At 46.9% G+C, this 16028-nt stretch overlaps 2 protein-coding genes across 5 annotated transcripts in view; one reads left to right on the top strand and one right to left on the bottom strand.

Moving 5' to 3' along the window:
• ATOH8 (atonal bHLH transcription factor 8) overlaps window positions 1-2002 on the top strand; it is a 25818-nt gene extending 23816 nt beyond the window's left edge. Inside the window, exon 3 of the mRNA XM_080400696.1 lies at window positions 310-2002. Coding sequence (XP_080256822.1) covers window positions 310-315 — 6 coding nt within the window. The 3' untranslated portion in view covers window positions 316-2002. The remainder of the gene's footprint in view (window positions 1-309) is intronic.
• The window catches only part of ST3GAL5 (ST3 beta-galactoside alpha-2,3-sialyltransferase 5), a 117096-nt gene continuing 101474 nt past the window's right edge, over window positions 407-16028 (bottom strand). For all 4 annotated transcript variants that reach the window (XR_013930168.1, XR_013930169.1, XR_013930170.1 and 1 more), the window contains one exon: window positions 407-16028. The gene's annotated coding sequence lies outside the window, so the exon portion shown is untranslated.

Here is a 16028-nt window from a genome sequence, read left to right as displayed (position 1 = left end):
TCAAAAGAAGGTATTTGCCATAATTTTTAAATTTTCTGGCAGGAGCTGGAGCCTAATAACCTTGTTGTGCTTCTTCCCCAGACCTTCCTTGTCCCCCATCTCTGCCAGTCCCTCTGCTTTATGCAGGCTCTGGCACCATTGTGGCACCTACAGGTGGTTGCTCTGCGAGCCCAGCTCTTGAAGATCTGCACGTCTGTGGCCAGTGTTCCCCAAGGACACCCCAGTGTGTGCCAGTGACAGGCATTTGTGCAAGGAGCTGCTGGGACACCATGTGTTCGCTGTTCTGATGGTGCATCTTTCTCTTTCCAGGAGTAACAACCAGGAAGGGAGGATTCAGAAGAGCTTCCAGCCAGAATTGCATCTGTTCTTGGCAAAGGCTGCACGATCCAGATGAAGACTGCAAGCAGCTTTTCTACAGAAACCCCTTTTTGAGATGATGATTGGCCAAGGACCTTTCTTAATCTCTGGAACAGAAAGGAAAAAAAGGAAAAGAAAAGAAAGAAAAAAAAAAAAAGGACAGGGATGCTTCTTATTGTTGTTAAGCCAGCCACCTTTTAGTACGTGCAATTTATTTAGCACTTTTCCCTTTGCTTAACTGGGAAATGTTACCCTCTCAGCTCATGTGTACAGTAATTTTTTGTTGTTGTTGTTGTTGCTGTTGTGCCAAAGATTTGATGGAGCTTCTACACTGTGTCTTATTTTTGCCTTAATGTTAAATCTTTGAGCCAAAGAAAAGTCAGAGGTGCCATTCAGATGGTGGTGAGCAGGCCAGCCAGCTGTCAGTGACAAATCCGAATTTCTGAACCCTTCTGTGAGTCGCCTCTTATTTCTCCTGCCCACACTTCTCTGCCTGCAGCCCTGGAGCCAACGTTCAGTGTGGGCAAGAGCTGGGACAACACCGAATCGTGCTTCAGCATTCAGGTTTGCTTCTTTCTTTGAGCGACTCCGTATTTCTGCCTTTTGGGCAATTTCCTGATGTTCCTTCCTGTGCGACACATCCACAGGGTAGAAATACTGACACAAAGTGAGAGCTGAAACAGGAGCTAAGAATTATTTTTTTTAATAAATAATTAAAATTAAATAAGCAAAAGCTAAGTGCCATGTAAAGCAAAAAAAAAAAATTAATAGAAAGTTCAGCTAGGCAGAATGAAATGCAGCAAAAAAATTCAGTGGGGGTTTCAGGTTTGTGAAGTCGGTTTTTTCCCTGGGGTTTTCCAAGTGGTCAGAAACCCATGTAATGCAAAAGCATTTGAATCCTATACTGTACCTTTCACTTCAAATTGAAGTAAAAAAAAAAGAAAAGATTGAGAAACATTTGCTTGGAGTAAGCAGACGTTATAGGTAATGCAGTTCATATGCAAGACATCTGCTAATGATGGGAGGACAGAGCTCTGTTCAAGTAAAAAAAAAAAATGGGTTTCCAAACCAAGGAGATTGAACATATTTTGTTTCCCGCTCAAGGGGAAAGGTTATTTGTGAGGCCAGATTTGCATGCTGGCTACTTCAGCATAAATCAGGTTCCCGGGTGTCTGACTTACTTCAGTCTAAATCTGGCTGGGCATTGCCAGGCGCTGGGGAGGGCGAGGGGCTGGGGCGGGCAAGCATCAGCAGGCAGGGGAAGGGAATCATCTCTGTTCTGCTGACATGGATGCAAAACCTGAACTCCTCGGTGCCTGCTTGTTTATTTCCCAAGCTGAGCAACTGGCAGATCAACACCAAGCAGGGGAGCCAGTGTGCAGAACCTGAGGTCACCAAAGCAGGGTCTGTGACTGGGGGCGCCAGGCTGCACGGTGAGGGTCTGCTCACTGCCAAATCCCCTGGCCCAGGAGAGGATGGGCAAGCTCCCAGCAGGGATGCTCAAGACGTCTTCTACTTGATTTCTGGGACACACAGGGGCTGGCTGTGTCCAAGCTCCCTCCCAGGAGCTCATTCTACTGCTCACCCTCCACCCTCACTGCCGGTCATTATTAGCAGCCCAATAAAATACATTTTTAGATTGTCATTTGTATTTCTTTATTGAAGCACAGTTGTTAACCCTGACTTTCGTTACATGCATTAAAGCCAGCTTTTTAGCTTGTAATGGGAGAGGGGCTGAGCTCATGGACTGCAGGAGACACTCCAGGGCTGTTTTCACCCGTGTCAAAGAGTTGGGTTTAAAGTGCATTTGCTTTCAAGACCCAGCAAGCAGTTGGACCTTGCAAATGTGGCCTAGCCACAGAAAACAGTGAGAGAAAGGGAACTGGAAGGCAGGAGAAAACCATCATCACAAGATGACCTTAAAGGGGGAACTGCAATTTTTGTATGGGGCCACACTGTAGTTCTCCTGTCTGGGTTTCGAGCAAGAGCGATGGGGACAGCTTGGGGTTGTCCCCACCCTGGCACACACAGACTAGGGAAACACTGTGGGTATTTCTTTCTTTGAGCAGAGTCAAACATTCACCAAGCGTTTTCAATTTGAGAAATCCCATCATATTTTAGTCATGAGTTCTGCGGTAGCTCTCGGTTTGTGAGAGTTAATAATTAGCAGTAAGGCAAGGTCTGCAGAGAGAGTCAGTGCTATGATACTGCTGATACACTATTTACCTTTTTTTTTTTTTCCTTTCAGTGCCTGTTATAGATAAGGAGTTTACTGCAAGTACATAAGTCACAAGCTGGGTGGTATCATCAGTTTGCAGCTGGGCTTCAGGTCACTCAGTGTCCTTTGTCCCCCTGATTAGGGAAACATTAACCCTTGAGATCAAGTTGCTCATTTACAAATTCCCAAATTCACTTTCCTTAAACATTCCCTGCTATTCCCAACCTTACCGCTACCTGCCAGTAAATGCAGGCAGAAAGTTAGTCTCTAAAAGTTAAAAAAAAAATGAATTGGTTTGCTTGGTTTAAGTGAGCAAGGCTCTGCAAGAGGCTGTATGGATGCTTTTACATCCCAGCAGAAGGTCAGGCCAGGCGAGAGGAGCAGCAATGGCCATCCCTAACGTTGCTCCATGCTTCTCAGCCCAGATCCACCAGCCCACTCTGACAACAAGAAAGCTAAATTTTTACCAAAGGGTAGCAAGCCTGTGAGCTTGAACACGGTCAGGGAGGTGATACTCATGTTTCCTGGCTGGGCACACACTCAGTGTCAGCCGAGGTAGGAGCTGACCTTGCCTCACTCCTCCCCAACAAACACACCAAGTGATCGCTCTCCTCGGCCAATAGCAAGGTAATGATGTTTGTATCATGCTGGAAAAGCAAAACAGCCCTCATGCTGTCACCTCCCCGGGATAAGCAGTGCCAAAGCCTTTGCTCCTGGTTGGCACCGGCCCCCAGTCCACGTTTTGGATGGGAGGGCACCAGGAGCCCCTGTAGCGCAGCCCCCACGCGGGGTGATCTGCAGGAGCTCAGCTGAACATGACCCACCACAGGACAGCAGGGACATGACGTTCATTAGACAAAGGGAATGCTGAGAGGCCAGTAGGATTTATATGTGTTTTTCCCAGATGCTGAATGCCTTATTAAACTAGAAATCACACACCAAACCCATAACATCTCCTGGACATAAGGTGTTGCACCCCATTGCTCATACCGCACCTGCTGCTGGGATGCCAGCTGCAGTGGGTGATGGGCATTAGCATTTCCCTTTATTTCTGATCTAGTAACTGCCGAGGGAATTTAGCAGCCAAGGACATACCAAAGGTGAGGACCAAAGTGAGGATCATCTCATGAACAGGACACCACCACCAGCCTTGTTCAAAGTATTACACAGGATTCACAGCAGCAGTCACCAGCTACCTGCTTATTAAATATATGTCCCCACAGCTGCCAAGCCCTTCTTGCACAAGGAGCCCTGCCCTGCACAGACACCTCTAAATCCAAACATCTTCTTCAAGCCAGGTTTTATACCAGCTTAGGCTGCCATGGGTGGGAAGGCTGCCTATGGAGTCTAAAAATACCGTGTATAATAATCTGCCCCATAAAGCCAGATTCTTCTTTCTTTCAAGGGTTTTTCTGTTGTTGGGATCAGCAGAGAAACAGGGGAGCAGCAGGATCTTTCCTACCATTTCTACCCTTGCATGCTGAGCTCGAAGTAGCTTTCACACAACCACATCTGCAAAACATCTCACCAGGCTCAGCTGAGCACTTCCATCTCCCTCTGTCCCACACAAACAGAAATACTACCACTTAGACTGACCCATCATTATTTTCACAGCCAGGTAAAATCACTTCAGCAGTCTGGTGCTGGCCCCCATGGTTCCCATCCATCATCCTCACTCTAACTGAGATATTTCCATACCAAAACAGGATGGCACAGGCAAAGCAGAGACCTCTGCCCCAACCAAGGTGGCCAAGTACAAACTGTCCTGTTGATAACACCCAACCACGTGCCCCTGAGGATATTCCTCAGGGCAGACCTCAGCCTATGTGTTTTTCTCCTCATGTTCTCGCTTTGGAGATGTGAAAAAAATTCCCATTAACCTGGGTGAGGGTGGCTGACCCTTGTGCAGTGGAAAAAGGGGGCTCCACGTTGCAAGTCCAAGTTAGTGTCACCAAAGGTGCTGGTGGGCGGCTGCAGCCAGGGCCCAGAATGCAGGTTAACCTGTCAGCAAAGGAAACAAATTTCAGCCTAAACCACGCAGCAGATATAAACAGCAGGTGTTGAAGCAGAAGTCACCACCTGAAATTTTTGATTGAGTAGTATAGGAAAAAAAAATCCTTGTTGCATCTACCCTCCACCTAGCTGCCCTCCACGCCAAGGGCTGAGATGATGCACCTTGGAGCACCAGGATGGCAGTGCCTGAATCAACCCATTAACCAATGTGCATCAACCCAAACCACTCATAAACACATCCGCATCAGCCCAAACCATGCATAAAACCACGTGCAATGGTCAGGACTGGCCTTACACCCCTTCTGTGTCCTTAATCCACACCCGGCACTGCCTGAGGGATGCCAGAACTAACAACTTTTCCCTACAAGCTACCTACATTTGGCAGGGATCAGCAATCACCTTTCAGGGAAAGTTTAAAGTGCCTCAAAGCACTTCTACTACAAATCTTGGGCTGAGCCCAGCTCCTCCAAACTGGAAGGGGAGATACACCATTTGCACAGCTCACCTGGTGACCTGCTGGCCCAACTCTGCATGCTGCTGCAGTTACAGGATTTATTCCCTCCCTCTACAGCCCCGGAGCCTGGAGAACCATCTCTTCCCCCATAACTCACTAGGAGATCCATCACCTAAGCAAGGCAATGTAGATCCTTCCTCCTAGATGGCTGATTTGCTGAAAACAATTGTCATATATATGCACATGCATAACACACAGAACTACGGAGAGTGCTTCCTTGGGGTTTGGATGTGGTATTTCACAGACTCAACTGTATTTCAATGGGAGTTTCCTTATTCCTGCCCTGCTATATGTCACAGTGGCACCAGTTACACTGCAGCTGTAAGATGTGTATTGTAATTATTAGTAATTGTATTCACTTACTCCATATAAAAATATCAGCACAGTAACATGAATGATTTGTGTAATGATATATTTGCTGTTATTAGGACCTAATATGTTATGCCTGTAATTACATGCTACGCCCCATATAATAGGCCTGGAATTGCTGTGTAAATTTTGGGTAATTACAGAAAACTATGCTACAAACAGGTCCCCCTAGACCCAGTGGAGTATTCACTACCAGGAAATAACCATTATTAAAGGCTCTACAATAGACTGAAAGCCAAAAGCCATCTGAATATATAGCGGTAATGATGGGGAAAAAGAAAGAGCATGTGGGTATATTAGGGGAGAAATAACCAGTGCGGGGAAGCAAGAGAAGTACCAGTCCAGGTAGCGTTATCTGTGGGGAACATTTCTTCTAACTCTCATTTCAGCAGTGCTCCAGCAAAAATCCAAGGAACTTCCAGCAGGCACAATATAAGCTCCAAGTAGCACAAGGTCATTCAGATGCAACCGTTCTGAAGGATTTAGAAGCCATGCTCTTCATTAAAAAATAAAGTTATAATGCTTGCATCTAAATTAAAACTCTGCCAGAGGTCATTACAGATTACAGCTTCATGCATAGTCAGGCTTTTCTAAATCAGCTGGAAATATTGACATTGATTAAAATTTATGCTCTTCTTTGCAGATCCAAGAGCTTTTCCAGATTTCAACACACTCTTTCTTTGGTGAACCTGATCCTTTCCCTCCTCACTGCAGCATCTGCACGACTTCCATCTAAAATCAATAGCAATAGTGGGGTCCCCCATGGTCTTCTTGCAGTTGTGAACATTTCTCCCAAGGATGGGACGTGATGGGAAGAAATGAGATCAGCCATTTTTATGTCTGAGTGAATAGTTACAGGCTTTGAGGGCTTTCTCATGGTCATGAACCTCGGAACAACTTCTGATTGTTTTAATTTCACTGCAGCCTTCCAGCTTCGTCATCTACACTGCCAGCTTCTATTAAGGTTCCATTAAAAGGCAATGAAACACAGGGCTTTTTACAATACCCTTGACAGAACAATTTCCCTTTCTCGATACAGCACAAATTTTCAGCCAAAAATACATCTTTGGGGTTAAAAAAAAGGGGGGAGGGGAGAGAGAGAGACAATTTCAAGCAGATCAAAATATTTTGTGAAATGTTGTCAAATGGTCTCAGCCAGAAAAAACAATCCAGAAAAGGCTAATTTTCAAAGCAAAACATTGATTTTTCCTTTTTGCCTATCATAATTACATTTGTTTCCACTTGCTTATGAAAAGCCTTAGCTATCAGACAATATTTCATTTTACGTAGAGCTAAGTATTTTGCGCAGATCAAAACGTTTTCCACAACACTTTGTCACTGATAGATGTTCAGTAATTAAATTTTACTATTACTAGTTGTACCTTTTCCTCTGAGGATCCTAACATCTCGTCAGCAGTGTAACTAAACTTAGCCACAAAGAGAAGGACAAATCCTGTCTTCAGATATAACTGGGTGAATTCAAGCAAATCCTGATTGAAACAAAATGTGTTCTAAAAGGTAAGGGCTGGGGGGGAGTAAAAAATTTAACCCTGAGTTACACATAAAATAAGCTTGCCTAAGATACTGAAAGGTTTAACCTACAACATACAATAACTTATAAAATCTTTGTCCTTTCTTACCAGTATTGAAATGGCAAGTCTGATTTGGGGTTATCCATGCATGTGCTTGATCTTCCTGGAAGTTCATGGGATTTCTCGTAGCATTAAGCACAAGCAACCATTTTGTTGCCTGTGACTCAGTGTCGGGGATGGGTTTTGTGCAGTGAAAGATCACATAGCTTCAGATGTTGATAGATATTAAAATTAAGTTCCTATCCTCATGAGCATGTTCCTCTCATCTGGCACACTGCGCTAAAAGAGATGACTAGGGCTGGCCCCCATCCCACGTATATAAGAGAGCGTAAAACACGGGCTTAAGTATAGGTGTCTTTGCAACAAAGCAGAAGATCTCATTGCTCTATCCCTTTCCATGATATGCATTATAGTAGCATATAACTCATGAATTACACCATAAATCACTCCTGGGTTTGCTGTGCAAAGAAAAGCAAGGAAGTTTTTTTGGAAGGAGCCTGAGAGGGCTGAAAGTGAGAGAAGCTGGCAAGATCCACGGACAGGCTTGAGCCCCTGATAGAGGAGCCAGCAGAGGAGAGCTGGACTGTGAGGTGGGTAGGGCCCTGAGCAGCTGAGGCTGTTGTGGGGAGAGCCGTGATAGACTGAGACCCCCACCACATCGGCAGCACACACACTGGAGCAACCATGGGGCTGACATGAAATCTTGAGCGAATGCTCCTTGTAAGAGTGATGACTCTTCTGTGAGCTGAATGGAGAGGATCCTGCACAAAAATACTGTACAGCGATCAAGAGACCTTCATGAGACATAGGCTTGTGAAAGCTAACTGAAGATGGGAGATAAAACCTTCATTCTGGAATCTTCTAAATCCTCCGTGACAGAGTCCATGGTTCCACTGCAGTGTATAGGCAAACACTGCCTATGCGCTCCAAGACTGACCGGAGTTCTACAGACCGCACGTTTGCGTGTCTACTATTCAAACCTAATTGTAATGACTTCACATAAAATAGTAATAATCAACTATCAGTAATACTTAAGGAATTGGGGGAAAAATAAAGAGAAAATGTTCATTCTTAATAAAAACTAGTGCTGACGGTCAGGAAATTGAACCTTCTGCTAGCATTAGTTACAGGAGCCAAAAACATTGCTGCTGAATGTTTCTGGGGAGCATATGCTTTATATACTTGAAAGACACTCTTCTATACCAAGCCTTTGTAATTGCAGAGACATGGAAAATAAAGGCAGAAATAATAAAGATTTCCTTTTCCTCTGGTAGCTCATCAGCCCAGGCTGTATTTATGTCCAAGCAGAGAGCTGTCTTCATCCCAGCCTCTCTCCTCCCTGCATCCCCAGGATGCAGTCCTATGTGCAGTTAGCTGACATTTCCCTAATGAATCAAACCATTTGCTCCACAAATACAAGATGCAGGGCCAATATTTGCAAAAGCTGCCTTTAAAACTCTGGCAGCAATTTAGTGTGGTCATGTTTCTGAGTGTGAAGTTCTTCATGTATGAATGCTTGCACTCAGGATTTATTTGCTTGGACTGCACTCACATCCGTGCAGGGAGCGTGACCATGAACCCAAAGTTTTCCATGTGCTATCTGTTAGGTGGGGGAAAATGGGTTTAAAGGATTAGAAACCAGGTAAGGACTGGAAACCTGCTATGGATTTGCAGATCCAGGGTGGTGTTTAGGGCTATAGAGTAGGGAGTGAGTAAGAGGAAAGGAAAATGAAAAGGTTTTTACATTTATGTGAAGCAAACCCAGCAGTTCTGCTACATTCACTGGTATCTTTCTTTCCTTGCACTTCACTAAGCAAGGGACAAGTGCCTTTCTGTGCACATCAAAGGGTGGTGCACAGATCCCAGAGGTGGCCTCAGACCCGGAAATGGTCTGGCCACATCAGCACCATCTAAAATCAAGGTTAATTAATCCTTGCAGGAGCATATCAGTGCTGGTGCTGCGGTGTTAACACAAGATGAGGCTGCATCCAGGACCTGAATGGGGACCTGCCATTCAGGTGTACTCGCTGACCTGGCTTGGGGAGCCCCGACACACCCCTGCCTCACATCCCACCTGCTATTCACTGTGCTTAGACAGGAGGGGCCACAGCTCAACCTGAGCACCACGTTTGCAAGGTGTATTTCTGAAGGTTTAGTGACATGCACTGTCTCAGCTGCACAAGGCAGGACCGCACCGCATGGCGCACACAGTAGGTGCAAGCCAGGAAGACGCCCCTTGCCCCAGCCACACACAAATCTGCCTCAGTACTGTATCACCCCCATTTTTAGCTTTTTCTTCTTTGAAAGAAATGCTAAATTCAATACAGAAAGAAAACCACCAAAAGTCTTGCAGCTTTGAGGGAGAAAACTGCTTGCTCAGAAGCGTGAAATTAAATGCTCTCGAGTGTGCATTTGCCCAGCTCCACACCATGTGTACCTCACCAGCTCTGCAACGGGCTGAGAGCTCACTAATTCGCTCTATGGCCTCATCCTGCAAACATGCACCCCTGCAAGCGAGGCTTACTCATGGAAACACTATGCCTGCATTCCCGATAGCGAGCGGCTCGGGAGGAACCTGCTCCCAGCACTGCTCGGGGGGACGTGGCTGGCACCATCCAAGCCGTCAGCCTGGCACCCTCGGGAGGGCTCCAGCAGTACAGCAAGCCACCAAGCCTGGCCAGGAGCATGGGATCCCACAGCAGCTCTCAACAGACTCCAGGGACGCACGCAGGAGTTTTACTACAAGCAGTTTGCCTGCCTGTCCACACCTGTGTTACCAGAGTTTGCTTTGTGGTGTATTTTCCTTAGGAAAATTTGGATGTTGGTGCTCCCTAGCCCCCAGCCCCCTCCAACAGCCTTCAAGTCCTCAGGGCTGGGCATGAGGCACGCAAAACAGGCTCGTGGCAGCTGACCCCCAAATCACGACAGCGCCTGGCACATTTGCAAGGCTGCAGAATGGTCAGTCTCCCGCTCCTCAACTTCACCAGTCAGACACGTTGGGGCAAACTGGCCTCTGATCCACAAACCATGTTTTCTAGGGCAAGACAGGACCATACCAGTTCTGGAAGCTACGTCACGTCCCTGGGCTCCCAGCTCAGACAGTCCCCGTGGAGGTTGCAACTGCATTCTGCGACACATGACCCTCGGTCCCTGCCTGTGCACCCTCCCATCCCCGAGTGAGAGGCTCCATGTAAGTGATCTCACACTTTGGAAGAGAAGAAAGCTGAGGGACCTACCCTTCTTTGAGACATGAGGTAGCAAAAAGTTGCTTGCTTGCTTTTAAACCCGATGGGTTTGAAAGGGTTGTCCCTCAGGGGGACACCCTCTGTGTGTGAGGTCTGTCCCCACCACGGCAGAGGCTGAGGTACTCCCCAGGACCTCAGGAGGCCCCTGAGGACCACGTCGTCTTTGCACTGCGGCGGGGAGCGCCTGCTGTGACCCCCTCCCGCATGGCTGCAGCTCTGTTGGTAATGGTGCACCAACGTGCACGTAACACGTTCCAGACCCCTTTGGTTTGACTGGTGCATATTTTGACAGCTCAGAGAAAACATTTTGCAAGATGCACAGTCAAAGGCTCTTTCAAGCTGAGATGTTGTGGAAAGCCGCGTGAGCTCTCCAAGGCACTATCTCTCTCTCTCTCTGCCAGCTGCTTTAATGAAAGCTCCCTGTGCAGGCCAGAAGATACAGCAGGGAATAATACATTCCTTTAAATAGCATCCTAGCTGGCTTGAGGAGGCCATGAACATTTTAACTTACTTTATAATTTTCCTGTGGTTCAACCCTCTCCCCTGCAGCAGTCTGCTCTGGGCACCAGGGCCAAGCAAAGACATGGGAAGCCTTTAAAATGGCATTAGCTAACCCATGACTGTTCAGGGAGAGCTTGTGTTCATGTCCTTTCCCAAGCAACGCTGCACACCACACAATACCTACCCTGTAGTGTGCTGCTCAGACCTTAATTACCCGGAGGTAATTGGCATATGAAGACAGCGCTGAGGTCAGCAGAGGAGGCCTTGTTCCGCCAGGGACTGATCTCAAAGTGATGATCGTTTCAGTAACACGTGGTGCTGGCCAGAAAATGCTCCCCTAACATCCTCCACGTGACATTTTTCTAGAGGCAAAGCCAGCTAAAGAGGTCCCTGAATGTCCTCTTCCTTCAGACCCATGCAGGACAGTGAATGAAAACACTTGGGGCCAAGAGGGGAAATTAATTGAGATTTTAAAAAGTGCACAGACCCTATTTGCAGCACGACCAACAGGCAATTGTTTTGACAAAGCAGCGGGACAGCAAACTGCCAAGCAACAGCAGGAAAATGTTTGAGGCTAAGGAGCATTGGGATTCCCTTAAAGCAGCTTTGCTCAAGATGAAGCGTGCATAGGGGACTGTCTCCTGGATGACTAGGAGTAGCATGAGGACAACACTGAGAGGTTTAAAATTTCTGTATAGAAAGTTATTTAGAATCCCACCCTATTGGAAATTTTGGATAAAAACTTAATATTCAGCGGCTGCAGTAGTCTCCAGCCTAAATAAAAAATAAAAAGAGGAAAAATTGTTTTGGGGAAAAATATCAAAAGGGTCATTTTTCTCTGTTGAAAGCTGAAATTCTTCCACAAAAAACTAATTTTGCCACTCCCCAGAAAAAATATCAATGTTTTTCCATGGGTGATTTTTAACGGTTGCCTCATTGTCTTCAGCTTCAGTGTTCCTTCCGCAGAGCCTCCCAGCCCTGCCCTTGCCTCACTGTGCTTATCAGCTGGCACACAGCATCTCCAGGATGGGACAGGTTTTTCTGTCATGCAGCTCACAGCACACCCGGTGTTGGAGTTTTAATCAGATGATGTTACTGATGGCAGTGCTCTGATACAGCCATAGCTTTGCAAAGCTGAATGTGTGTGCTACCAGAGCATGTCAAAGCTGCTGGGCTTTCTCTCTGGTTTAATTTCTCTGCAGCACCCTGTGCTTCTTGTCTTGCTCTGCCACTGTCCCAAAATACAACTGCTTCTTATCCTGAAGGTTCAATATTATGGGAATAATGGGTGGCACTGTAATACTTTGCGACACTGTGAGGCAAATGGTGTCAGAACAGCCCTAAAACAAGTGTCCCATGTTTTACAAGGGCATTTTAGGGACTATCCCTAAATTTTGTCAGGTGTTTTTCTTTGTTATGCAGCTCTACAAAGGATATTTTAAACCACTCATCTTGTCATGGCTTTGTTTGCTGATCTAAATGATTTGTGCTGCAAAGGTCTACCAGTTAGCCATTCAAGTTTATCACAGAATATTAGAAAAAGAAGTTGCATCCTCATGGAAGTGTCAGCAGAACCAGATCTCATAGCTGGGAAGATCTGGTTTCGCTATGAGCCTTTGCCCTGAGAAAAGTTATTTATATTTTCTTTACAATGAGGAATTTGGCCTCTTGGGGGTCAAAATCACCTTTTCTCACTTACTTCCAGTGTTTGGGAATGAGTTAATTTGCACTGAGCCAAACCACAGTCAGAGTTCCTCACACCCAAAGCACAACTGCCTTTGCTAAAAATTCATCTCCACGCAGCATTTCCAGCACAAGGAGAGGGCATCAAAGGAGCTTTTCATGGGAGCTGAACCACTTTCACACCTCCAGCTGCAGCTGTGTGAGAAAGGATTCTCCATTTTAACCACACTGAACCATAGTGGCTCTACTGATGCCAGTGAGTACAGGTGGCTTTTCCCTGCTTCCCAAACAGCAATTGCATCAGCCTTCACTTTTCACTTTGTAAAGAAGCCAGCCCTTTGGTAAGTGCAATGAGGGTGTGCACCGTGCCCTGTCACCAGCCCTGCACAATGGGGACCGGGGCACGCTGGTAGCGTGGTGCCAGCCTCTGGGAGAGGACCAATGTCCTGCACATGCTGCCACCAAAACAATCAGCATCAGGCATGGACCTGCCGCTGCAGGGCTTGCCCTTACTTGCAGGTGTTTGCAGTGAGAGCAGCAGGGACACCTGCCTTTGCCTTTCTGCTCTGGATGTGGCCGCGTCAAAATCCAGATGCAGAGTAACTCTGTTTGAGGATTAGGAATGCTGAGGGTCTGAAGTAGGTGCTGGGGGAGATGCAGACCAGACACCAAATCTGTTCTCTTGTGAGCTTTCCCATCTCAGGTGTCTCTCACAAATGCTGACCAGAGACGGTCACCTGTCTTACTGTTCCCTGCACGATTCCCTCAAATCACACATAGTTCCCAACACCACAGCTCCTCAACTCCATGTCTTACACAGAAAACCTCTGCTCACCCCAAATCTTGCAGTTCTTTCCTTACCTTCCACATAACTTTCACCCATTTTTTCTCCCCCACATCCTATCATCACCCATGGGGCAGTTCAGTCTCTTCTTTGTCTCCTGCCCAAGGAAGGGCATGTCCAGAGCTGATGTATTCAAGAAAAGGAGCCCATTATCCCAGCAAAGTCTGAAGCAAAGACATATCCCTGCTCTGGGCTGGGTTTGTACCATGCTAGCCCATGGACAAATCTGTTGCATTCAAGCATCTCCCTATGGCACTGCATTCAGACCTGTATCAGCTGCACCCAAGCCACAGACAGCTGCAGAAACTGGGTGACAGCACCATTTTAAATGCATGAATAAGCCAAAGCCCTGCAGAAACACATGCTGACACACATTCCTTGTGTGTCAGCTTAGCACACGAGGAGGCAGCTCATTTCTGGACATGTCCTCCATGGAAAGCACGTTGTAGAGTAGCTAGTCTGAGCTCAGAGCTGTAGTGTGCTCTGCATCACTGTCACCATCACTGATTCTCTGCCTGAAACCCCCGCAAATTATAAATCTACTGAACACAAACACCCAGCCCCTATACACTAGCCTTCCCACCCACCCGCTGCCCTTTTCCCCAGTCCTGGCAGTGCCTCAACGAGCTTGTCCAATGTGGAGATGCCACTTTCCCCGGGACAGTGGGAGGGAGAGGAGGAGCAGTCATCCAGGACCCCAACCCTTGGATGAAGGCTGGTACCTGTGGAGGTCCCAGCCAGGGACCCTGCTGGGTTCTGCCATCCCACCAGCCAGGAAGAAGCAGCCCACTAGCACGTCCATGGCTCAGCTGTGGGAGCCTGCAGCCCAGAGAATTAAGTATTCAGCAACCACTAAACTCACAAATAGACAGTAGGCGCCAGAATCCTCAGCTGTGGCTCCTTGGACTACACTGGATTTACGCTGATTTAAGCCAGCTGAGGATCCACGCCACCAGGCCAAGTCCCACTGGCCTACCTCAAGCTGATGGCTAACTGACGTGACTGATGACTAAGATTTCCATTTAGCCTAACTGGAAGCATGAGCAGTGCCTGCGTAGTGCTACCATTGTTGACTTCAGCCTTTTGTCTTGGGCTGTAACCGATAGGCCTAATAACCGAAATCATACTGCATGCATTCATTCACCCTCTTCGCAAACAGCATGTTATTGAGCTCGGTGGTGAAAAGGCATGCACAAACACAATGGGGCTGGGATTAAGCCCAGCTGCATTACCAAAGTAAATACTTTTGCTGCTGACAGTTTGTCTGTAGGGATTTGGAGAAAAGTTTTGTGCATCTACTTAAGCAACATATGGTTTTATTTTCCCTGTTAACAAAAACAGTAGTGGTCAAAAGTCAACACCCTCTGATGACTGTTCGGTGGCCAATGTGGGAAGGGTTCGGTGGTCTAAGTCCAGTTCTTTACATGTCCATGTAAAAATGATCCTCTTCCTGCATTCCTCTCTCACTTGGCACTGTGGTTTACAGTCCCCACAAGGAAGCCGAGGGGGTTTCGAGGTTAATCTCATCTGTCCTCCTCCTTGACTGAAAGCAATGGGTGATGTGGTTCGGGTTAAGATACTTTGATAGCTTCTTTAATTCCCCGTGTGATGAAAACCCCTCCACAATCTGTTTTCTTGAAGCCTGAAGAGAGTCAGAATTAATCGGCATTAGCTGGCGGACGGGGCATGTCAGCTAGTCAGACTTCTAAAGCAAACACAGAGCCGATGAGGACGAGCATCATGCCAAGAACACAAATGGTCTGAATTTAGCCCTTCATCTCCACGATGAATGCATACTGTTCTCCAAAGATCTCTGCAACACTCAATCAACAGCTGGTCACCTTCACATCTGAAACCGAGAAGAAAATCCACAAGAGCCTGGCTTTATATTTGGCGATGACTTCAGTGGGGTGGTAAAGGGCAAAAAGTTGGCCAAGCTTCCACGGGTGCCCATCTCACATAGCTGAGATGAAGCAATTGGCAGATACTGGCACTCAGCATCGTTGGGAAGAAATAAACCAACTACCACCATCATCAAACCCTCCATAGCTGATCCCCCTAAAAGATTTTCAAGCTTTCAAGATGCAAACAGGTCTTGTCTGCACTGAGGTAATGAGAATTACAGCAACTAGAGCACAACTGCTAACACTTAGCATCTGCAGGGTCAGAGGCAGCTCGAGAGCTGCAAAGGGGTGTTAACTAGACCCGCCACATGAAGTAATTGTTTTTAAGGGAGTGTATCCAAGCTGGAACATAGCAATGCAGAACATGCACACTAAGACAGGTGTAATCCCAGGCACAGTGGGTGGGAAGCAAGGCTGGAAAATCACGATTAAGAAGCCAAGATGTGTTGCATAATCCAGACTTCCCTGCCAAGATGAAAGTAGTTTTATTGAGGGACAGATGCTGCATGATGCCCAGGTATTCCCACAACGTGCTTGCCGTCATCAGATGCTACTGACATCTCTGGAAGCTGAAGGTCCAAAGGATTTTGCAGAGGATGCTCAAACCTGCCCACAGCCAGCCAGTGATGGGCAGGCAGCCAGGGCTGGGGGAGTTAAGCCAGGAAGAGAAAACGCTGCAGCTCAGGCTGACATGCAAAGGGAGCTCACAGATGGGCCATCACAGTCCCATGGTCGCAAACACATCCATCCACAGGAGAAAAAGGTAAAGGCAGAAATTGTTTCTGTTC

Source organism: Falco punctatus, assembly GCF_963210335.1.
Source record: "Falco punctatus genome assembly, chromosome: 1".
Taxonomy (NCBI): domain Eukaryota; kingdom Metazoa; phylum Chordata; class Aves; order Falconiformes; family Falconidae; genus Falco; species Falco punctatus.
The sequence above is the reverse complement of the archived record's forward strand: the minus strand, read 5'-3'. Positions and strand labels throughout refer to the sequence as shown.